This window comes from Odontesthes bonariensis, chromosome 19, assembly GCF_027942865.1.
Source record: "Odontesthes bonariensis isolate fOdoBon6 chromosome 19, fOdoBon6.hap1, whole genome shotgun sequence".
In the NCBI taxonomy this organism is placed as follows: Eukaryota; Metazoa; Chordata; class Actinopteri; order Atheriniformes; family Atherinopsidae; genus Odontesthes; species Odontesthes bonariensis.
Genome location: NC_134524.1, coordinates 15,110,920 through 15,136,091, shown reverse-complemented (window position 1 = coordinate 15,136,091; position 25,172 = coordinate 15,110,920). Strand labels below are relative to the sequence as shown.

The window sequence follows — 25,172 nt, the reverse complement described above, 5'->3', positions numbered from 1 at the left end:
TTGCTACAGGTTGTACAAAACTCAGAAAAAATAACTGCAGGTTACTGGACAGAGATATTTTTGTACAAATAGAATTCACCTGAAAATGGAAGATCATGCATCAGTTCATCTATTAAAGTTAGCAGAGGTTTTCTATTTTGGTGTGATATTCTGGACAGTTGTCTCAGTTGGCTGCATACAGAAACCAAGATTAAATGTCCAGAAAAACTGTATGCATTTGTTATTTATAGTTTTTTTTTTTTTTTTTTTTTTTTCTCGCCTCTATCTGTCTCCTTAAATTTATCGCAGTCTTTTTGCCTCTTCTGTCCATCTTCCCCCATTTTTATCTGCATGCATGTCTCTTTTTGCCGTTGGCCTTTCTCATCTAGTTTCTCTCTGCCTTCTCGATGCTGGAGTTATTTTGCATTACTCTCCTCACTCTTCCATCTGCTTCATAACAAGGAAAGCGAGAATTAATTAATAGGCTGATAGTGAGGCCTGAGAAAATAGGGGAGAAAGTGAGCTGAAAAGGAGAGGAAATCTAATCATACACAATCCTGTTTGTGTGGATGTCTGCCTGGGGTAATGTTTGACAGTCTGTGTTTCACCCCTTAACATCCTCCTGCCCTATCCTGCTTCTTTCATCCAACTGTTCCTTTTTTCTCTATTTCATCTAATTTTTTTTCTTTGTATACAAAACCATTCTGTACACAATTTTGATTTAGCTGGATTTTTATCTTGGATAATTTACAATCGTCTTTTTTTTTAATCCACGCACTCTCCTTTTCATCTTTCCCCATTATTTAGATGTTTCTCTTTGCCTTCCACATTAATAAACTGTGTGGTATTTTCTCCCCCCCTTCATGTGCAGTCATGTCCTGTTTGGATTTGGGTGTTGAACAGGCAGTGCTTTCTGTTAATTTGATGTCAAACTGCCATTTTCATGCAGCAAAGATCAACATTTATTTCCTCTCATCTGATCCCTTCTTTCTGTTGATCCATTTCTCACTTCCTTTTCACAGGCTTTGTTTTTTTTCTTCAGTTTGCTGTCAAAACGGTGAAATGAAATTCACAATAGATTCTATGCACTCCTGTTTTTTTTTTTTTTATCCTTTCTATCTGTCCTGTGTTTTCCTCTATTCCTCTTTCAAATTTTCCCTCTGTGGATCTCCTTTTTTAGGTTTCTATTCTTTCTTTCCTCTTGATTTCTTCTGTTGCCTCGGTTTGTTTATCCTTTTGCGTATTCCCTTGTCATCCAGTGCTACTGCTTCCTCCTTTCTTTTTCTGCATCTCCATTCCTGCAGGCCCCACTCATTTGCTGACTATTTTTATAGTTATTTATTTCAACATGAGTTTATGATTGTGAATGCGCAGTATGTGTACGCAAATTTAGTACACAAGAGTCTACATTAGTTTTATCGAAATGAGAAATGCATTTCTGCTTTCCTTTTACTGCTCGCCCTGGAGCCATCTTGAAAAATGTATTTGCTGGAGATGTGGCTTGCGCAAACATGAGCAAACGCAAATGCTGAGGAAAACAAACTTGCCCTGATGCAGTGTGGGCCAGCACTCAGTGCTCTAATGAGGTTATACAAATCGAATGTTCACTTCAAAAGCTGTAAATGTTTTGCATTTCACGGCCATGCTTAGAAGGCAGGTTTAAGAAGTATGTAAAGAGGACGGAGGATGAAAGCAGGAGAGGACAATAAGAAATGAGAGAATCAAAGAAAAATGGAATGTAAATAAGGAGGTGCTGTACACTTATCTATTCTTCCATCATCTGTTGTTTGTATCGTTGCCAGATTGACAATTTCCTTTTTTCCTGCAGTGCCGTCTGTTTTTTTTTTCTCACTCCCCCATCCACCCACCTTCCTGCACACCCGTTTTATGCGCGCCGTTTTATGCACTCGCTCCTCTCTCAATTTGACATGGATGTTCCCTTTCCTGTCCTTCTACCATTTACCCTAAGTATCCCTTCGTCCCATCTTCCCACACTAATCCAATAGCCTTCCTTCGGTCCTCTCCTTTTGCGTTACACCCTTACTTTCCACTACCTTCTCTTTTCCTCCTTTTAAGCAACACCAAATCCACTCTTTTCCACACTCCCACTTTTCCCACTCATTCTTTTAGTGTTAGCATCCAGGTTTTTATCCTTTAGCACACTCCCACTCCCTGTGCCTCCTTGATTTCTTTGCATTTTTTGCTTTGAATAGGGGGATAAAGCTGTAATCTGGCCTTCATATCTCAATTTCTTTCACCCTTTTGGGTAAGAGTAGACTAGAATATTATCTCAACCCCCTTGCCTGTTTGGCATATCTCCTTCCATTGTTCTCCCTCTTTTCTCATCTCTTGTGGACGGATCTTGGACGTTTTGCTCCGTCATATGCTTTTTTTTTTTCTTTTTTTTTTTTTTTCCTCTTCGCCTCCCACTTTTAGTTCTGGGCGCACAGCCACCCTCTTCTCCCTTGCTAACAAGCTCTGAGTGAAATGACTGAAAATGATATGCAATTAGTACTCTGCTTTCATGGTCTCAGTGCATGTGCACATGACATACTGAAGGCAAAGTTTTCTGCGCTTGCTACATGTGAATGTATGTGCATGTTGGACTTGAGGGTTGTGAGAAATTTTCTTCCCATGTACAGTAATAATGTAGAGATGTGTCCAGTGAGAGTAAGTCTTGCATGTTTAGGTATGCATGCTTGAAAGCAATGAGATGAATACTCTCTTAGATGTATTCCAATGAATAAAGATTGAAAACCAGAAGTGTGCACGTGTTGGAGGAAGTCACCCTTGTATCACAGGTCACTACATTATTCATTCTGCTCTCTGATCTCAGCCCTGACTATCTAACCTAATCATTGCTCAGGGCAGATAGGATTACTCATTTTAATCAAATTACTTTTTAATGAAACCTTCATTTCACTCTTGACTCTGGAGATGACCTGCAGTAATTCTATAAAGACCATCTGTTTTAAAGGATGTAAGTCTTTCCCTTGAAAAACATGAAGGTCCCTTTGCACAGAAGCAATACATTTTTTTGATCATCCTAAATTATCCCATGTCATTCAGTTGTTAAACCGCACACAGGATTAAAGTGCTTTTTTTTAAAAAATAAGTAAAATTCTTAATCCATTAAATAAAGTTTAAAAAAACTTTTTTTTAACTTTCAGAGTTCTGTACACTTTTAGAAAGAAATGCAGCATTGCACTGACATGGAATGAAAGAGAGCAGCCAAACTAAGGAAAGTTTAACTATAATATGGATCCATACAGGGGTTTTGACTTTAAAGAGATGATGGATGGAAATGCCCACGCACATGAGACCACAGTGTTGTAATTATGAGCCTCGTAGGTGTCAAAGAGACAAAGAAAGCGTACGGATAAGGAGGAATAACTGCCATCAGTGAGAAATTAATTTTTGGTGTAAGAACCAGTGGAGAGCTGGATTGTCTGCTGCTGAGTTGCAGACACTAGTTAACTGTTGTTGATGTTGTCATCAGGTCTGTGTAATTTGCCATCCCATGTCAAAGCATAGCAAAACTAGAGGCAGCCTTTAGATTAGCCATTAGTCACATCACACACTAAAATAAGCTATATTTTACAGTGCTTGATACATTGGAGCAAGAGATGGAGGCTAAATCAAGAGAGGAATGATTAACTTGGCAATTATTAGAAAAGAAGACCTTGAAGAGCATAGTTCCCATTTCTGACTGGATTCTGGATTCCTCTGCAATATATGTAAAGTCACAAGCTGTTTTTGCTGTTGCATTGTTTTCATAGTTGAATGACATTAGAGTCTCAACGCTGAACAAATACTTTGTTACTATACTGTTGAAGAGGCACAGCATCTGTAGATCCAACATGACAGGCATATTTCTCTAAAACGGCCACAAGCATGAAACCAAATCAGCTTAAATCAACCACAATTTTCTGTACATCAGGTTTTATGGCTACATAATGAATTGATACAGACTAGTCTCATCTAGATTCACAGTACAGGATGTCTTGGAGTAAGAGCAGGCTTCATTGTCTTGGATGGTAATTTTCTACACCAGCTGACGTGGATAATCAGATGGTAAAGTTGACCCAGTTAATGTTGATGCCGCTGTAATCCACCATCAGGTTGGGTTTGGTGGATTGTCGAGTCTCGCCTTAGTTTCTATACAACATTTGCACTGGTGAATTAACAGTGTATGCATGACCCTGACCTGGACTTTAGATGAAAGGATTCACTTCATCTTTGAAGCTTTTTTCAGGGGAAGCCCTAGTTGGTTCAAATTTAGTTTAGATTTTTTACCAAGATCATGAGCACATTCTTTTTGTTCTCTAAATTAGAACTTTATAACTGATTTTTTCCTTCAGAATAAGTTTACTTAAAAACAGCATTTAAATGTTTATTTTCAAGTTGCAACAAGAAAATGAGATGATTTGACATCTGTCAAATTAAGGTGAGGTGCAGAGATGTGTGCCTAGTTTAATGGTTTACGTGGTTTTGACTGCAGCGTCAGATACAATTTTTATTCATATAAATGTATGTCTGACACAAGGATTTCACTGCTTATTCTCCAAGCAGGCAGTTTTTGCTTCTATAAAATGTATCTTATGGTCGTGGGAAAGTAGCCAAAACGTTGCAGTAAATTATTTTGATATGTAAATCTTCAGTGTACCTTAGCAGACTGAGACGAGCCAAGTATGAGATGTATTAAGGCTCATCAGTAGCCTGCAGCAAGTTTGTTGCACAAACGGTGAATCCAATTGCCGAATAATCTGACTGAGAGGTAGATGTACTTGCAGAATATCAAATAACAGATTTCAGGACACATTTAGTGGTATCTTTTTGATCAGCAGACATGAAATACAGTTTGGAAGTTTTTCAGGAGAGATGAACATAAAAAAAAAATGCATTGGTAAGAAATCAATTGGAGAGGTCTGGTAGTAATATTAAACTGGCAATTCTAAAGGAGTTGTACATGGATCAGCTATAACATTATAACCACCTGCTTAAAATTGAGTGAGTCATCCTCATGCTAGAAGAATACCTCTGACTGGTTAGAGCATTGACAAAGAACATCTGAGGAGTGTCGGATAATGGGGTGTTGGCAATAGATCTATTGCACCATGTGGACTGTTTCTTTATGGATTGGGCTTGCATCCTACTGAAACAAAAAGCACAACTATATGTGTTCTAAATGTAAAAATGCTTAAATGATGTGCTTTTAAGAAGGTAGGGGAAGAATGATACAGAAACTGTTCTTAACCATATTTTTGGCAAATGGTTCCTCTGCCAGAAAAGAGTTTAAACAAACTAAAAGGTGCATTACTAAGACTTAAAGGACAATTTCGGTTGTTTACAACATCCAGCTGTATTGCCCAATCTACCCATGATTTAGCCATAGCAAAGACGCAAAAAAATGTCATCCGACCCTGACAGTGTTGCTTGCACAGAGATGTCGGACTGACAACATCGCCATGGGGGCATCAATTTATATTGTGTTTTAAACGCTATTTTTATACCTCTTCTACAGCTCCAAACAACATAACACTTACGTGGTAGTGAGTAGAGGGTCCCTAAAGCCAAACCGAAGTGTCCCGAGGTCTTCATGTGGTCAGATATAGAGTCCAGAATGAATTTAATCAAGCCAGTACCTGCTCTCAATCAGAGCTCTTCCGTCAACATGAAGCTATCTCACGCGAGACATCACGTCACGTGACATTTCAAAATTCCAACCTGTTAGTAAGCTAGGCTTTGATGTTGCATACAACTTCATTTCACTTTCGAAAGAAATACTGGACTATGTTTGTAAAAAGAACGGCAACGAAATTGTGACTTTCCAGAGCGAGTTACTCCACACTCGGCAATCAACTACGGACTCACGTGACGTGATGTCTCGCGTGAGATAGCCTCCTGTTGACGGAAGAGGCTCTGATTGAGAGCAGGTACTGGCTTGATTAAATTCATTCTGGACTCTATATCTGACCACATGAAGACCTCGGGACACTTCGGTTTGGCTTTAGGGACCCTCTACTCACTACCACGTAAGTGTTATGTTGTTTGGAGCTGTAGAAGAGGTATAAAAATAGCGTTTAAAACACAATATAAATTGATGCCCCCATGGCGATGTTGTCAGTCTGAAATCTCCGTGCAAGCAACACTGTCAGGGTCGGATGACATTTTTTTGCGTCTTTGCTATGGCTAAATCATGGGTAGATTGGGCAATACAGCTGGATGTTGTAAACGACCGAAATTATCCTTTAAGGCTCTTTGTGTCACAGAAAAGGGACAGTCTATGATGTGTTGTATTTGGTCAGTAAAGTGTTTAATTGCTTATTTTTGGAATAACCACACTACCTGATCTAAATAAAGTTGTCAGCGATAACGACACAGGCCTTCAGGCAGGTCAGCATTATTACCCAATATGATCTTGAGGCATGGCAAATAACGGGCCCAGGGACAAAATCTAGCTCTAAGACCCTTGTAATATCAGTTTATATTGTGCTTACATGCAGAACATTCTTGAATTAATTTCTTAATTGAATTTCCAGGAACTAATGGAAACTGCAAACCTTGGGCTAGGTGGTATAGCAGTTGGGTACATTTTAGTTATTTGGCCTTCGGCAAAATATAATTTAATTAAATATGTTGTCTGTGTGTACAATGCATGATGGGTACTTGCAACATGACAGGATACAGACGGATGAACACAATGTTCCAGCTTATCATTTATTTATTATTTTTTTCAAAAGAGCAGTTTAAGAGGAAATGCAAGAAAAGCTTTTTCTTTTTTAAAAATAGTCATTTTATATTTGGGGATTTTTTTGTTTTTACTTTGTCCACTGTTTGTAACTGGGTGAAAAGCAGCGCCAAAGTTACTGTTGTGATACTGTCCTGTCAATTAATGTGTTTACATCATACTGGGAAAAACACCCCAAATCATACTATACCAACTATATTTATAAAACACTTTCAAACAACCACAGCTGAAACAAAGTGCACTAAATCAGGAATAAGAACAATCAAATAAAAACCTCTAAAATTCAACTAAAACAGAAATAAGAAACAAGAAGTCCAACAAAATAAAACTAATAAAATCAATTTCTCATACCAGGTCAAAAGCCAATAAGTAAAAGTAAGATGAATTTTAAAAGTGGACAAGGAAAGGAGCCGATCTAAAATATGGTTCCACATTTTAGGAGCAGCAATGGAAAATGCTCTGAGCTTCCGCTTTGATTTTGGCACAGCTGTGAGCAGCTGATCAGCTGACCTAAGAGACTGAGCAGGAGTGTACAGGTGAAACAGCTCAAAGAGATGAGGGAAAGCGACACTATTTACAGATTTAAACACAAATAAAAAGGCTGCCAGTGAAGCAAACCCACAATGGGTGTAATGTGATCTTTCTTACGTGCTCCAGTTAAAAGATGTGCAACAGTGTTTTGAACCAGCTGGAGATGTGAGGGGGAAGACTGACTGACTCCAAAATAAAACGCTTTGCAATAATCCAGCCGAAACGTAATGAAGCCATGGATTACTGACTCAAAGTGCTGTCTCGAAAGAATGGGTTTCACCTTTGCCAACTGCCTTAATTGGGGAAAAAAAAGCTGGACCTCACTACTGTAGCAGTTTTATGGTCCAGTTTAAAAAAATCTGTTTCACAGGAGGGGGGTACTCACAGGAGCCAGTGGGACTAAACACCATCACTTCAGGTTTTTTTTTGTCATTAAAATGTGACAAGTTAAGGGCCATCCAAGCTTTAATGTTATTGAGGCATACAAGGAGAGGTGCAACTGGAAATGCATTCTTCTGCTTTGTTAGTTCCACCAAAACTGGACTTTTAAAATTATTGTAAACATTTTAGTCTGCTAAGGCACTCATACTTTGCTTGGGGATGGAATCACTCCTGCAAAATCATCTAGGCTCAGTTGGGCCTAGGTGCTCTGTACATGCTCCAAAGTTGCATCTTTTTTGGAAAGCGAGTAATAAAGGGAAAGTATATTATAATACAGCTATATTACCTGTAAAGCTTCTCTCACTGCCATATTTTTCTGTTTCTTTTGTCAGACGGCAAAATGCATCAGAAAACGTCTGAAAGTCATACCATTCAGACTAGGTGCCAACTTGCTCAAAGCTTTTCCAGAATGTCGCTCCGCTTTAATAAAATCCTGTGTTTTTTTTTTTTTTTCTTTTATAAGATCGGGATCATCTGACAAAACCACCATTCAGGTAATTAAGAGATCTTTGTTGCGAATTCAGCTATGCGTACATATACGATTTCCTACTGATAAAGTTGGAGGCAGCCAAATGTTCTGAGAGTTTTTCAGAGACCACAGCTTAGCAGTGTTTGACATTTTTAGGTCAATAACTTGATTCCCCTCCTGTGCATATATTTTGGTGCTAGAGCAGTGGTCCAATTAAATGGTCAAGTCAAACCTTAGCTCGTCTTTCAGTTTGTGAGACGCCCATATTTTTAATAAATTATTTTTTTTTTTTTAAAAACTAAAAGGATATCGTGCATATAAATGCATATTCATCCATATTAATCCATTTTACTTGGATACTATAGATATTATAATTTAACATTATCAAACCTCTTATGTGTGTTTTGGCCAATACTACAGTGCAGCACTCGTTTTGTGTCCTTGTTTGCAAAAACGAACCGTGGAAGGACGATCTTTACTGAGATTGTAGAAGATGTATCTGATCCAACTGTGCAGCTAACTACATTTTTCTCGGCTGCCAACTCATCTCTGCTGATGGAGCCCCATCTTTCTCTGTAGATGTTTCACGTCCCAATCATGGTCTGTGGGTAATCCTCCACATTCCAAAACATTGATTTTTGCTGCCGTGTTTACCATCATCGTATTCCACATGAACATGTCAATGTGCGGTACTGTTAGGGCAAATTGCCCGCAACCTCTTCTTGTGTAATTTAGCTGCATTGTGGATCTTGTCAATGAGAGCCTCTAATTCTGAAACTGGCTGCACTGAGGGGCAGATGTGGCTGTAGGCCCTTTTAATTTGTAGGAGTGACATTGTTATAGAATTAATTTTCATACTCAATCAGTGTTGCATGGTCTCGAAATAGAATTATGCAAGAGTTTAAAAATAAAGATCCAGGGAAATAAAAACTGGGCCAGACTTGATTCCTATGTAAAAGTTTTATGCATGGATGTTAATGTTAGTCTACTTAAATGGTTTTCTTGTTTTCGGTTTGAAATGTCTATTTGCATAATTGTTCACCTCATAAGTGGGTGTTTTTGTGAATTTGAATACTTGTCTTTTAAGTGCTTTTTTTTTGCTTTTCTTGTGCATCATTTCATGAATATGCAAAGATGTTTCACTGTAGTGAGTGAGATATTCGTTAATTCTCAAATGTTTTGAACACATTAGCTTCAGTTGTTGTGAAAGTGTGTTAGTAAATGAAACATTAAAGTATTACTGTAGACACCCTGGATAATTTTTATGTAAGATTTCTTTGGCGTTCCTAGCAAGATTACTTTTTTATCCAAGAAAGCTTGAACAGAATTCTTGTCACTATTTAATAACTTATTTGGCAAGTGTGAGGGGTTTTAAACACATTTTCTATCAAGCTTGCCTGTAGTTCTTGTTTAGCCCTTTCTTCTGCCTTGTGGTCCATCTTGCATGCACTGCTCTATAAAAGTCTAGTCACAATTTTCTCTTTCTAAGTCGAGGGATTTTTCAGGCCATGGCAAAACCCTGTTTTCACCTGTTGAGAGAGCCCATTATGGACTGTGAAGTGTCCTTAGGATCATCATGTTTTCCTGTATCACGCAGTAGAAGCCATCATCTTCAGCTTTATTTACTTTTTTGCAATAGTCTTTTGTGTTTGCTACCAGAATGTCCTGGTTAATTGAATCTATTCTCCTCTTCACCAGGAAGACAGGCCATTCAGGACATTGGATGAAACATAAACTAAGAGTAAAATCTATCCACCCCACGCCAAACCATATCCATTTGTCCTCTGGTTAAACAACCCACCCAAACTGCTAACATCTGGCTTTTGAGTGCAATTAGAGAACACTTCATCGCCACTCAGTCCCGCACCAAATGACACTGCAATAGTGATTTGTTAGCTCTCTGACCAGCACAGATGGGAGCAACACCCGAATGCTCTCGCAATTGTTTTGTACTCTGGGTGCTGTGCTCTGGGCTGCAAGGGGCGCAAGAGAGAAACATGTTTACCAACTTTAACTTCTCTTGGAGGCTCTGAAAGTGACTCCAATTTCTCACATGGGAGCTCTGAAACCGACGGCAAAAAACTTGTGGACAAAGAGAAATTGATATTTAGATTATATTTGTTTTATTAATTTATCCAATTCACCACACTTTATAATGACGGTTGGCTCATTCTCACAGTATAGGGCTGATGTCTGTCCAATCAAAAATAATGAACTAGCCTTATTTTCTCAGAAATTCTCAAACACGGCCTGGAGGACATGGTGTGTGGTGCCAACCCTTCATAGTATTGTAATTATGGGCTTATCATATATGATGTGGTGGAGGTTGCTGGACCAGTTACAAATGTTTTGTAGCTTACAGAGCACTGGGGGTTCGGTGCTACTTTAAACAGGCTACTTTTGGTATAATAAATGTATTGGACATTTATAGATGAAAGATGCTGTATAAATGCTTCAGCTAATTTCTCTATGTTTTTGTGATATTCTCATTTACCTTTTATCAGTTCATAGGACTAGTTCACTAAAAGTATTGGGTATTTTCGATGAATTCCAGTTCATATCAACTTTTCCATGAAGATCTTATTTTATTTTCCATTTGTCTGTTTGGCAGCTTGTGGGTTGCCTTGATCCAGCAAATTCAAGAAATATTTTATCCCACCGATTGTCTGTACTTTTATACACTTAAGATATGCATTAGACCGTGTACGGCCATTAGGATCAACCTGTCAAGTCTCTTGTGAGCTTTAAATTTAAATAAATGCATACAGATGAGGCAAAGTTCTGCTGCCAAAGTTCTGCAAAAAACTCGTCCTTTTCAGTCGTTGCACTCTGTCATGATTGTAGGCCAAAGCACCCCAGAAATCTTTGTTTTGCAGACATGCTTTGTGGTCTTTTAAACCTTGCTGTGCATGGGCAGACAAATTTTAATGGAAAAAGAAATGGCAGACTTTTCATACTGCGCTCAAGGTGTCATTAAGTATTTTTTTTTTCACTTCATCACGTCTCTCTCTACCACAGTGTGGACCTGGTGCATGCCCAGCTGCATGTGTGTGAGGGCCGCAGCCTACCAGAACTCAGCCTCAAACAAGACAAGATCAGAGTGAACGGCTGTGCGATCCAGTGTAGAGTGACCACTGAAGACCCAGCCAGAGGCTTCCAGCCAGACACTGGAAGAATTGAGGTAGGCTCCATCTTTTAATGCCATATCAGGATTTTGCTGCACTGTGGTTGTATATAGTGCAGATAATGGGGCAATCCCGCAGGTTAGACATTACAGTTAAAATTGTATGTAGATAAATTGTTTTAAGCATTATTATATGAATTAACAAGAAGAAAGTTTGCAGATGGTTTAATATTTTGGTTTAAAGCATATGCTCAGAGCAACATGGAAAATCTTTTTCCATTTGACAAAGGCTGACTTGGCCTTGGATAACTTTTATTATAAAATCTGTCTGTTTGTTTTCTTATATGCTCGAAGTCTTCAACACCAACAAATAAAACGATGAACAATTAAAAACGCATAACTTAATAAGCAGTAATTGAATTCACTGCAGATATGAAAGAAAATTGGTTATTGGGGCTCTCTGAAATGAGGCGCAGAGCATATCAGCAGAATGTACTCGCAGGGAGTACAACCGGGGGTGAACCCGAGTGACCCAGTTATTTTTGAATTGTGTGCCATAAACCAATTTTATACTATTTATTCTAGTCGGAGCACATGCATGGATAACACACAAACGAGGCTTCTGGTGATAAAGTAGTTGAATCAACTTGTGTACATTTTTTTTCAAGAATTGTAGGATTACTCATGTTTAATTTGTGAATGCTTTTTTACATTTACATTTATTTGGAGATAATAGTTTTCGTAAATTATTTTTCTAGCAACGACTTTGGAGTGCCGTTTAGCCTCGGTGTGAGAGGTGCAATTCTGAAAGTGACTCTTTGTCAGTTTTAACAAACCAGACTCAAAGGTTATTATGTGCGTTCATCTGGAGCCACATATTTTGTATGTCTGCACGCATCTACGGTGCATTCAGAAAGCTTTCATCCTCCTTCACCTTTTCCACATTTCTCTCCATTGTAGCCTTATAACCTCAAATTTCCCCACATTTGTCTATATAAGATCCAAATCAAATTTGTTTGAATTGTTTTGTACATGAAATGTGCTATGCAAAGTGCTTCACATTAAATAAAAGCATTGCAGCAGGGAGTGTAAGAAGCATTAAAATACAACATAATCACTTTTTGAAAAGAGAAGTATTCAGACCATTTCCTCAGTATTCATTTAAAGCATTTTTGGCAGTGATGAACTTTGCAGAGTCTTGAGGTATGATGTTACAAGTTTTGCATGACTGGATTTGGGGATTTACTGCCAATCTTACTCAGCTCCCCTCTAGTTGGATTGGTAGTGGAAGTTTTAATTTTTTAATTTTTTTATTTTTTAGGTCTTACAGAAATGCCTGTTTGGGAGATTGGTTGACATTCATGGTTGTCCTAAAACCTCTCCAGTATTGTATTGTGAAGTTTGGGTCATTGTGCAGTTTGAAGGTGAACTATTGGCCCAACCTCAACCATGTTTTCATGAAGGATATCTCTATGCTCTTTGTGGTATTTATTTTACTGTTCCTGATTAGTTTCTCTTGTCTTGCCACATCCTTGCATCATGATGATCGCCATCACAGTAAATCAATTTTTTTTGTCAGAGATATGTAATAAGACCAAATAGCTATTTTCAGTGTAGTTTGTCATCAAAGAGTAAGTCTTTTAAGTTGTGCTGGTATTTTCATCTCTCCTCCCGTTCACCACCACCTTACTTCATTGTTCAGGAGCAGGTGATGAGCACAGCCTTGATTCTCACTGTCAAGATGCTTAGAATTGAGTAAATCACACCAGAGAATCTTGCTTTTTATAATCTGATATTTATTTATTTATTTATTTATTTATTTATTTTTTTTAGTTAATTCAAGCTTGTTTCAATTTAATGTGTCTTTCTTTGAGGAGAGTTCTCTGTCTGGCCACTTTGTCTTAGAGCCTTAGTCGATGGGAGTGCTATGATCATGTTGGTCTTTGTCCTGGGAGTTCCTTCCATCAACACGCTGGATCAATTGATTTTAACCAGTCACAATCATGATTTTGGGGTCTTGGTCACCTCTCATATCAGGCCATTTTGCCTAGGATTACTACATTTGTTGCTCTGAACATCATCTAAGAATTAAAGAGCCCTGGTAAACAGTCAGTTCAGCACACTTTTTTCTTGTTTGTTGACACAAACTGTTGGTTCCAAGAGAAAAAAAAAAGTCAAATGTCTCAACAAAGCCCCCCCCCCCCCAAAAAAAAACAAAAAACAAAAACAAATAAAGAAACGATCTCCATCTGACTTGTCAGGATGCTATGAATAAAATGCCTGATGACTTCACACAGACATTCTTGACTCCTTGGATGTGATTGAATTCGCCTTGCACTGTTGGCTTTCCAATTAAACACATCATCTGTCTCCTGGTTCTGATCAAGGTGGAAATGAATGGTGCTGTTGTACACATGGATTTATTCAAATTGAATTTGAGTCAATTAATTCTTCTCCCAGGGGCACTTGTTTTAGTTTATTAGCAGTTTATGTGGCTCAATGATCACACCAACATAAATCATTTAGATTATGCATGTGTCTAGAGCTTTATGGTGTTGTATTGAAATAAACATCATGGATTTGAGATTTACGGCTAACTTGGGGGGGTGTACCGGTATAGCTATTAAAACTGCACCGCTATTATGTGGGAGGCACTTTCAATATGTATTTCTTCACACTGAAAATTATTCCAAGAGTAGTCTTGAAGTCTTTTGTAACCTTTCCACTTTAAGGACTTTTTATCGTGTTTCTGCATGGTATTTTTCTCTCTTCAGCTCCCCCTGCATTGCTCAACTTCTATATTCCACCTACTACTTGTCTTAAAATACTGTACATATTTCACACATCCTTATCTCTCCCCTTAAAGCACTGCTTCTCCCCCTTTACCCATTTAGATATTCCTCATAGTCTCTGTTCCTTTTCTCTAAAAACGCCTCCCACATTTTCTCCTTTGCTCCTACACTAATTTATCTGTGCTGTTGGGCTAGGACACACAGCAAACGTAGGTTAACAGCAGCAAACCCCCCTGCTATCGTGATGCAATATGAATGAGACAAACGCAACACAAAAAAAAGCTTCCCACATTTCAGGGACACATGAATAAGTCATCAGTGGAGGTCGGCGATGAAGCAACACAGCTGAAGGGCAGGAGGGAAAAGATGTCCCTCTTATGGTCGCATACGAGAGGCACGCTAGGCAAGTTGTGTAAATGGCTTTGAGAAATTAAGATGTATTAACTCCTGAACACTCTTTGGAGCTCAAACAGGTGCCCCCAAATCTTACAGAAACAAATCATGAATGAAGCTGTAGTGCATCAGTTAAAACTGAAAACTCGTGCAGTAACACTGTTTAAAATGCTGTCATTTAATTCTGTCAAAGAGCCTCTCTGTCAGCAAGAGAGGGCAGGAGTTGTGCACTGTGTTGGAAAGTCTATTTCCTCCATAAAGGACCAAAATCAGCTTTCTTGTGCACAGTGATAGAGTATCAAATAATGTTCTATCTAAGAAAGGCTTAGAGAAGTGACAGCAGGACAGATGGGAGAGATTGGATATTGGGTGTTAAGGTTAGCAAAAGGGGAGGAGGGAAGGAGATGGAGTGGGTAGAAATGGAATTTCTATAATGAGCAAAAACTGCACAGGATGGCTCAGACGTGGGTACACGCATGTTTTGCACCTCTGACTTCATTTGCTGCTGAGAAGAAAAGTTTATATAAATTTGTCACAAGCTTTTTTTCTTGTCTCCTTTTTTAATAGAGCTTTCAGAGCAAGTAAAGGAAATTTGTCAGTGAGTCGTCAAAGTGAACTTTAATGTCAATCCAATCATACAATCAGTGCAAGCAGTTACACAGAGGATTGAAATTGCGTTTCCCCATACTCCAAATGTGCAGCAGCATTATAACACACACAAAATATACAACGTACAATAATGCACACAGGTAAGACAAATAAACACAACATGTACAGACAAATGGACGGATAAATAAGTAGAGGTAGATAGTGATGTGCAGTAAGTAAATTGCAGTGTCTCAAAAGCAGCATACAGTGGGTGTGTATTTTCATGTTCATAGACTTTTCTTAAGTGAGTTGAGTAGTCTGATGGCCTGTGGGGAAAAAACTATTGCTGAGTCTGGAAGTCCTGCACCGCATGCTGCGGTGGCGCTTACCAGATGGTAGGATGGTGAACAGTTTGTGTGCTGGGTGAGTGGGGTCTTTGGTGATATTGTTTGCTCTCTTGAGGCAGCAGGACGGATACAGTTCCTGGATAGATGGTTGGACCGATCTGGTGATCTTTTCTGCTGTCCTTACCACCCTTTGTAGGGCCCTTTGGTCGGCAACAGAGCAGCTGCCGTACCAGACTGAGAGGCTGCTAGTAAGAATGCTCTCAATAGCACCCCTGTAAAAGGTGGTGAGGGCAGAAGGGGGGAGGTTAGCTCTCCTCATCCGGCAAAGGAAGTGGAGGCGTTGCTGGGCCTTTTTGACCAGGGAGGGGGTGTTGGTGGACCAGGTCAGGTCATCTGTGATATGCACCCCCAGGAACTGGGTGCTTTTTACAGATTCCACCACACTGCCATTGATGAGTGGGGTGTGTGGCATGTTTGTCTTCCTGAAGTCCACAGTTATTTCTTTGGTTTTATTGACAATGTAGTTGTAAATTATTGATGTCGCACCAGTTGATGAGTAGATTTACCCCCTCTCTGTAGGCTGTCGTCATTGTCGCTGATGAGACCCACCACTGTTGTGTCATCTGCGAACTTGATGAAGTGGTTCGAATTGTATCTGACACAGCAGTCATGAGTCATCAGTGTGAACAGTAACGGGCTAGGCGGAGCTGAAGTTGATAAACAGCATCCGTACATAACTGTTTTTGTTTTCCAGATGTGCCAGGCATAGGGGAAGTGCTGTTGCTATGGCATCATCCGTGTAACTCTTGGGACGGTATGCAAACTGGAATGGGTCAAGCGTAGTGGGGAGACTGGATGTTATATGGGCCTTAAACAACCTTTCAAAGCACTTCATCATGATGGGAGTGAGTGCTATGGGCCGGTAGTCATTCAGTGTTGAGGCTGGGGATTTCTTGGGTAGCGGTATGATGGTGGTTGCTTTGAAGCAAGCTGGTATGATGACTTGGCTCAGAGAAGTGTTGTAGATGTCCGTGAGAACATCTGTGAGTTGGTAAGTACAGTCTCTGAGCACCCGCCCCGGTATGTTGTCAGGACCTGCAGCTTTCCTGGGGTTCACCTTGAGTAGGGTCCTCCGTACGTCTGCTGGGTCCAGGTGTGGTGTTTCATTGTTAATGCAAGGAGGGATTTTTCTTGGTGTAGAGGTGTTGTTTTCCTCAAACTGGCTGAAGAATGTGTTGAGGAATTCAATGTTGTCTTCACAGGGTGGGGGTGTTGGCCTGTAGTCAGAGACTGACTGAATGCCTTGCCACAGGCGCCTGTGGTCCTTTGTGTCTGAAGTGTGCCTGGATTTTCTGTCCATAGGCACGTTTGGCTGTTCTCACACCTCTGTTCAAGTCAGCCCTGGCAGATCTAAGGGTGTCTTTGTCTCCAGACTTGAAGGCAGCATTCTGTGCTCTCAGGAGTTCATGTACCGCACTGGTGAACCAGGGTTTGTCGTTGGCTCTTGTGGTGATGTTTTTGATGAGGGTCACATCTTCCTTGCATTTGGATATGTATCCAGTCACAGACTCTGTGTATTCAGTCAAGTTGACATGATGGTTGGTAGTGGCAGCTTCTCTAAAAACAGTCCAGTCTTTGCAGTCAAAACAGTCTTGAGAGCTGAGGTGGCTCCCTCTGGCCATGCTCTGATCTGCTTCACAGACGGCTTGTTCCTGGTCAATAGTGGTCTGTAAACTGGGATTAGCATAACAGAAAGATGGTCCGAGTCCCGCAGGTTGGGGTGGGGAACTGCTCTGAATGCTTGTTTGATGTTGGTGTAGACCTGGTCAAGAGTGTTCTCTCCCCTGGTCGCAAAGTTCGTATGTTAGTTATAATGTGGAAGTACTGTCTTCAGTTTGGCCTGATTGAAATCGCCAGCGATTATGTAGCCAGTGTCCGGGTTAGAGTTCTGCATTGAGCTGACAGACTGATATAATATAGACAGTGCTTCCTTTGTGTTCGCACTGGGTGGAATGTACACAGCTGTGATGTTGATGACTGTGAATTCTCTTGGCATGTAGAATGGTTGACATTTAAGTGTAAGAAATTCAATGTTCTCAGAACAGTGGCTTGAGACAATTTTGGCGTTTGTACACCAATTGTTTTTGATATAGATACATACGCCTCCTCCCCACGATTTACCGCTGAGATTATGATTCCTGTCTGCCCGAAATGTTGTTAGTCCTTCAACCTGAATGGCGTTGTCCAGAACGGTGTTATTGAGCCATGTCTCTGAGGATGATGGCGTTGCAGTCTCTCACCTTTCTTTATTGATAAATCCAATCTGAGGTAGTCCATTTTGTTTTCCAGCGAACGAACGTTGGATAGCAGAATAAAAGGAAGTGCTGGTCTGTATGGGTTAGTTTTTAGCCTGGCGCTGATACCCGCACGACTGCCCCACTTTTTCAGTCTAGCACACCGCTTGCGGCGGCTCCAGTGTCGGCCGGTGGGGGGAGGGGAGTCAGCGGCTTTGCAAGGTCCTGGGTCTTGCCGTTGTAGAATGCCTAGCTCGCGGAGTGTTACGGGTTCCAAAGCCAGAGTAACTCCAGAAAGATTATCGGAGAAGTTGGAGTTTCATAGCCCAAGTTAAGTAGTCCTGTTATAGTTTATTCTCGTACAAGACTGTGACGGTACAGACAACATATTTAACAAAAAACGCACATCGCTATCGGAAGCTGGAGTAGCAGCTGCTTTACGTGGCGCCGCCATGTTGAGGCCATCTTGAACTGTTCATTGCATTTAAGATGGCTGCCAATTTAGGGATGAATAAACTTATTTATTCAGTTGGTTGAAAAGCTGAATGTACTGTTAACCTAACATTTAGGCTGTTAAGCAAGGAAATGTATTAAAAAGCCAGATTGGAACAAAAAGTTGAACCTTAACTTAGAAGTGAATGTGAAGTGAAAGTGAAGTGTGTTGCTTTGAGTGGAAATGGGACTAAATCTTTCTTGACAATTCCTCTAAGGTCGGATCATGGTCTGTGCACAATACCTGTGCCAGGAAAAGAAAGACTGTTATATCAGAATGGACTCAATAGACCAAACACTTGCTTTCATAGCTACAGGTTTAATATGTGCTTTAACTAGTTTGATATATATTTCAATGAATTAACTATATTTTAGGGCTTTTTTTTAAAGTCCAAAATGGTCCTTTTCAACTAAAACTTTAAATATGAATCCGCTTTAAGCAATGCTCTAGACAAGATGAGGATAGTTTTTTAATTGACTGAAGAATTTTTTTCTGCTTCAGTCTGGTCAAATGCTTGCTCAAGACATGAAATGAATTTGTCATTTCTACTTATTACATGTCACCTTTACAATACGATTGCAGGTGTTGACTGGGCAACACCTGCAATGGGTTCAAAATACTTGAAAAATGCTTTAACATATGAAATTTTAACATGAGGCAATCTAATGTGTTTTTGCAAAGCAGACGGCACAAAAGGAGAAATTATGTTGTGCTAGGAGTAAGGGATGTGATTTAAGGGTAAGTTAATGATGAGGAGGGAGGGATGTCGAGGGCAGCAGCGGCCCGTCAGTTTATAACTGGAAGATCTGCATGCTTTAGTATAAAGCAAGCAGAGAGGGAAGCGAAGAGTGAGAATATTAAAGGAGCACCTTGACATTTTTTATTTGAATCCATTTTTCTTCAGAAGCCACTCGTCAGATTCAATGTATCCACCAGCCCTTTTAGAAAATAAGCTCTGTGATCAGTTTAGCTTTGTGAGATGTGAGGGTGATTCTTAAAAGCACAGGTGGATGGTCTGTACTCCCACTGTGCGATAAGTGGATGATGAAGACAATTTAATATAGCCTGAAATCGCATAACTTTGGTAAAATAAAGATGGGGAAGAATGGCTTTGTTCTTCCCAGCTGGGAAAATGATTAGGGGCGGATTAGATTCTCCAGATACTGTATAGAAGGAATGAATGTGTGAAATATACAGTTCATTATGTCTCCATTTCAGATTGCATTACTGTAACATGACAGCAGTCATCCCATCTAGTCTCCATTTATCTGCTTATTTATCATCAGATATTGGCATTTCCATGTATTCAATCACTGAATCCTAGCCAACCACGTCTTACTCTTTCCCATTTCTTCTTGTCTGCTTCGCCAACATTGCCCTTTTTATTTGTAATTGTCTCTCAGATGTGCCCATCTACCAGTCTTTTTTTTTTTTTTTTTAATATTTCCGTCATCCTTATGTCCCTCAATCAAACCCCCCACCAATGTTTCTCTTAACTTTCTTTTTACTTTTTCTGTACGTTATTTCTTGCTCTACCTTCTGTCTCCTTTTACAAAAAAAGCAACTGAGGCCAAATCCGACTCTTTCCATCTCTTTCCCAGTGTTCCTATTTTTCCACCACCTACTCTTACTCAACTCCTCATTTCCCTTCCTTCATTACTTCCCACTGTTGTGTATCTCCAAAATAATGGAAATCGTTGCTTTGGCTGTATTTTTAGCCTTAGGGCAACTTCAAGTCCCAGCTTTCATTTCCCCATTTGTCCAAGTTTTAAAATTGGGAAAGGATTCTGCAGTCATCCCATAATTCATCCCACAAATCGGTTGCCTACTCACCTCAATGTGTCATCTATTTTGTCTCTGTTTCAAACTCCCCACCCTAACGGATATCTTTCTCCTGCTTGTGTCTTTTATTGGAACACATTTGCATGTGTCACCTGAGGTATTCATGACATGTTCTACGATGCTGCTGCTGTGCTAGTTTGAATGAAGAATAATTTTAAGTTTAAAAATAGCTTGAGTCCTAATTAGAAGTAGTGTGTTTATCTTGCTGTCATAACAAAAAACATGTTAAAATGCACACCATAAACATCCTGTACCCCACATTGGTTCACTTCATTGTCGTATTCATTGCTATTATCTTTAATTTTCTTCATCGTCATTAAGAAAGCTGTCAGTCATCAGTGTAATCAGTGGGGAAATGGTTTGTGTTGCTCTGTGCTTCTTAACTCATTGGCTGCCAGCCATTTTCAGTGAAGAGAGAGCCATACTGCCAAGTGTTTTACAGTATTTTGACTGATTTTCCAAGACCCACAGAAAAGTGTCTTATGACTATGTACACACTGAAATTACCAAACGAAAGAGTAGACTCTCTTCTTTCATCAGGAAAAAAAAGTTTGTTTCTACCATTTTCAGTCCTTTAGTAATAGACAGTAGAACATAGGTTGGTTTCACCAAAAACAGCTGTTTGACCCAAAAAAACGGAGAAAACAAGCTTCTTTTTTTTTGTGCAAAGTGGCACTGCTGCCACCTTGCGGGTAATTTTGCCAGTATAATCTCTGTTTAGTGTTTACAAGCCTAAGATTTAGTGACAAACTCCGCTAGATTGTCCCCCAGCCCGCTCCGTTAAAAAACGCAATTGACGTCTATAGACGTCTTTGGCAGTCAACGTTTTTTTTAAATTGACGTCTATAGATGTCAATGGCACCGAAAGAGTTAAGTATGAATCTACTTAAAAAAATACTATCAATTCAAAGTTTCAGCTAATCAATAGCAAACTTTATCAATCATTTTCAAAGTTATATCTGAATAGAAGCTACTCTTATTTACTCTTACATGTGTATATTTCAGGCCTTATAATCTAAAGCCATGTTGTAGATGTAGACAAACTGGGGAGTAGTGCAACATAGTTAATTTTTTGCAACAACAATCAGATCAAACTACTTGAAACAGAAGCCCCAATTGCAGTTTGTGGTGTGATGTTAAAAAGGATTAATCAAGACTATGCAGATGAGAGATTATTTAACTTTTTTAATTCATTGAGTTTTGTTTTATTTTTTTTTTACTCTTGACCTTCAACAATCAAAGCTGTTACATTGGGATACAGTAACAAGACACAAGTGTTGAGATAAATATTAAAGTTGCATCAAAAGCAGAATTTTATTCATGCACTTTTAGTCATCTACAATTATGTTTCCTATACATTTATGTAGGTAATGTATAGATATGCCAAATGGCAAGCAATTTGACGAGTTAAATACTTGTTAAAAGAACAGAAATACAAAAGTATAAACATTCTAAAACTTTTGATGAAGAACGCTGAAGGCAGAAATATCGATTGAATGTTGACAACTTGCAGACTGGTAACATCCTGCAACCCTGACCAGTTAGAGAAAACTACCCCCGCTGTAGGAGACGCATATGCATGCACGCACACACACACACACGATGTAATTTCCAAAGGAATGATCAATGACTTTGAGAAGGTCATGTGCTGTGCCTCCACAGCGTGAGCTGACTTACTCATGCAAAGGGTATCTGTGCAGAATAAATGTATGTCATTCTGATCTGTGAATTAGTTACACTAACAAAGTTACACTGTCATATTTGTCTTTTGTGTATAAATAAGACATTAAAAGGAATTCATGTTTTCTGTGATCTGGACTGAGCAGGACTTTAAGCCAATCTGACACATAAACTGTGAATTTCCATTTGTAGTGTTTATGATGCTCAACAGCTTTATTAGTCCAAAAGATCTTACTCTTCACTCTTTTAATGACCAAGTTATCACTGAAATAAATTCCCTCTTTGATATCTAATGTACTGAAGACTGACATGAGCAGCAACAGTCTTGGTAAAATGCAATAAACTATGCCCTACACCTTGGAAGCAACACTTGGCAAGTAATGGTTGCATTCCAGTTACCTGATGTTTTTCGGAGTCTTTTCTAAAGACTAAAGTGTAGCAGATAACATCTTGTAAAATGGAATAATAACTCTGTATGAGCCAAGTCTTAATTAACACAGAGTATAACATTAAACTACAATGTATAAGTGATAGACCTATAGACTATAGACACTTTATGGCTAATTGCATGTAAAACATTCACATATCTCCATGAATTTCTTAGCTGCAGCCAATTTCTGCTCCGTTGCGTTTCTCCTGCCGTTTCTTTCCAGCACGTCTAAACAATTCCATTGCAAGGTCAGGTCACTTTCATTTTCAACAAGGAAAGACCAATTCTGATGGAATATACTCACATTTAAGAGTTAAGATTTACTTTTTAGATTAAGGATTAATCATATGATATTGCAAATTATGTTGCTTGACAACTTTAGCTTGGAAAGAATAGTGAGGTGGAATAGCAGAATATTACTGCCATGCATTGGTCTCAGAAAACCAGCCTGTCATTTTATTCTCTTTGATACTTATCCACATATAATTGAGACTTCACTAGAACAGTCATACAAAAATCATTGACATTTGTAAACAGAAATTTAAATTAAATTAACTTTTCATGACAAATCCTTAATATTTCAATATGCTAAGAAATGGTCAGTATTTGTGATTGATTGTTGCCCTGTACAAATATAGTGACCTAAGTTTCTTTGTTCTTCCTGCTCATCCAGGAGAGGTTAGAGCTTACTGATGATTGTGGAAACTTCTAGGTGTGTAATGCTCTTAATTTTCTATTTAAATGCTCCAGATTCCTTGCCTTGAATGAGGTCCCAAATATAACAATCACTGAAACAGATTTTTGGAACGGTTGGTCAGTCTTTTATTTGCTATGGCATAGAGCTCTGTAATAAGAGCAGTATGTACAAGTAGTTTTTAAAGGAGTCCTGTTAGGATATTGATCTGTTCCAAAAGGCTTTAGTTATCCCATGAATATCTGCAACCTCTGGTTATACCAGTTCCCATTTTTACTGGGTGCCTGAGTCGAGTCTTGATGGTTCTTAACTGAATCTCAGAAGAAGATGGAAACATTTTCATTCAGAAAATCCACCTCTTAAACACTATTGGGAATCGGCATCAGTTAAAAAACAAAGCATACGCTCCAAAATTGTTAGTATAAACGACCAACAGTACAATCCATAGCTGCGCCCATATAGTGGTTGTAGAATTTTAAATCAATTGGTCATGTCACATCGTCCCCCCCTTTAACCCAGATTGACAAAGTGAAAACAAATTTGACTACAAACACTGGCACTTTTTTTCAAATACATCTTACCAGAAAAATATATCACATCTGCTTATACTTAAAGTCTCAGTTTCAGTACCTACACTTTAAATTGCTGTCATTTTCTTCTCCAGATTGCTTTTTTCCCCATCTTCCTGTCATGCCCTTTTCCTAAAATTTTCCCCATCACTGTCCTATTTAGAGCCACTTCCATCTGCCCTCACCTTTTTCTTCCTGCCCTAACAATTTCCCCATGTATTCCTGTGTCTGTGTTTACTTTTGCGAGTCAGCCTTGAAATAGTGTGTGGACGTCTTGGTGTGCACCGCATACATTTAGATGTGCTGCTTGCGTCCAGGTGTGTTAGTGTCCATAAGAGAGGTTTCCTGCTGTTGACAAGCCTCCCTGCATTCTCATATTGCCGTCATTATGTTGTTATTCCAGCTGATCCATGCTCTCCTCCCTTTGTCCTAACTCATTTCATTTATCATTTCACCTTGCTTTTCTCTCTGCTCTGTCGCTACCCCCCCTCTCATAGCCTCTTTCATTTTTCTCTAAGCTTGTTTTCTCTCTAGTTATTATTCACTTTTTCTCTGTCATTTCGCATCTTTTCCTTCTGCACCCTGTTCCGTCTCTCCCTCAGCTGTCAGTTGATTAGTTTTTGCAGCTTCACATTTCTTTCCATGTTATTGTTCACCCTTTTTTCCCTACGTTCTTTTACCTTGTCTATTTTTCTCAAATTCCTTCAGTTTTGCTCCTCAGTTCTTGTGTTTTGATTAAGGAAGTTTTTTTCTCGTATTCTCCATTTTTTTTTTCGCCTTTTTATCTATTTCTTAATATTATTAATGTCGTTTCTCTCATTCTCCCTCCCCTTTTCATTTACTTGTACATTTATAGACTCCTGCTTGCATATCTCTTCTCACCTTAAGTCTCGCTTCTTTCCTTCCTTCTATGGAAATCTCCTTATTGCTCTTTAGTTCCCGTTCCTCCAGCCTGCTGTCCCCCTCTCCTTGTTTATTTCTAAATCGGATTACTCTCATCTTTTCCTTCTTAGTGCACACCTGGTCCCCTGTTTATTCTTTGTTCAATATATTATATTTTTCAGTTTCTCAGACATACACTCAATTTGTGTGTTGGGTTATATGCTTGAATATGTCTGCACTGTATCATAAGTTATTTGAATCTAGACTTGTGCATTAGGAGTTGCTCTCCCCTTTGCAACTTCTGGATGCATGTGAAACGTTTTGTGTGATTATTGCGTAATGGTCGTTTAATTTAGGAACAATTTTCACTTCTTTGTTGACAAACCTTTTCCCTCAACAAGAGAAACTCCACTCCTCAGGTGAATGGTTTTTTATTATTATTTGTGTCTGTTTTAATTTGAAGACATTTTAGAATACTTGCTTGTGGAGACAAAGATTTGCTTTTTATTCACTGGTGACTCTCCTGTATTTAGAATTTTTGGGGATTAGATGACACAATTTTACAGCATCCCTCCAAAGGATTGATTTGTTGAGTTTAAGTATGATTAGATATAGAGATGTATATTAACATGCTGTTTGAGGCAACATCTGTATTAATGTGGGCATTGAACCAGTCTATCATGGTAAAAAGAGAGCTCAGCAGAAGGTTAAAGCTGAAGCTGTTTACCTGTCAATCTACACTTAAACTCTTGCCTAGTGTCACAAGTTTTAGGCAGTAACTGAAAGAATGAGACTGCAAATACAAGGGCTGAACTTTGGCTTCCATCTGGATCAGGGTGACAAGCTCAGTCATTCAGAAGGTGCTCAGAGTAG

The 25,172-nt window shown here is 39.1% G+C and overlaps 1 protein-coding gene across 1 annotated transcript in view; it reads left to right on the top strand.

Annotated features, from left to right (window-relative positions):
* The window catches only part of pcxb (pyruvate carboxylase b), a 305,729-nt gene that overhangs the window by 95,710 nt on the left and 184,847 nt on the right, over window positions 1-25,172 (top strand). The window contains exon 11 of the mRNA XM_075450834.1: window positions 11,190-11,352. Coding sequence (XP_075306949.1) covers window positions 11,190-11,352 — 163 coding nt within the window. The remainder of the gene's footprint in view (window positions 1-11,189; window positions 11,353-25,172) is intronic.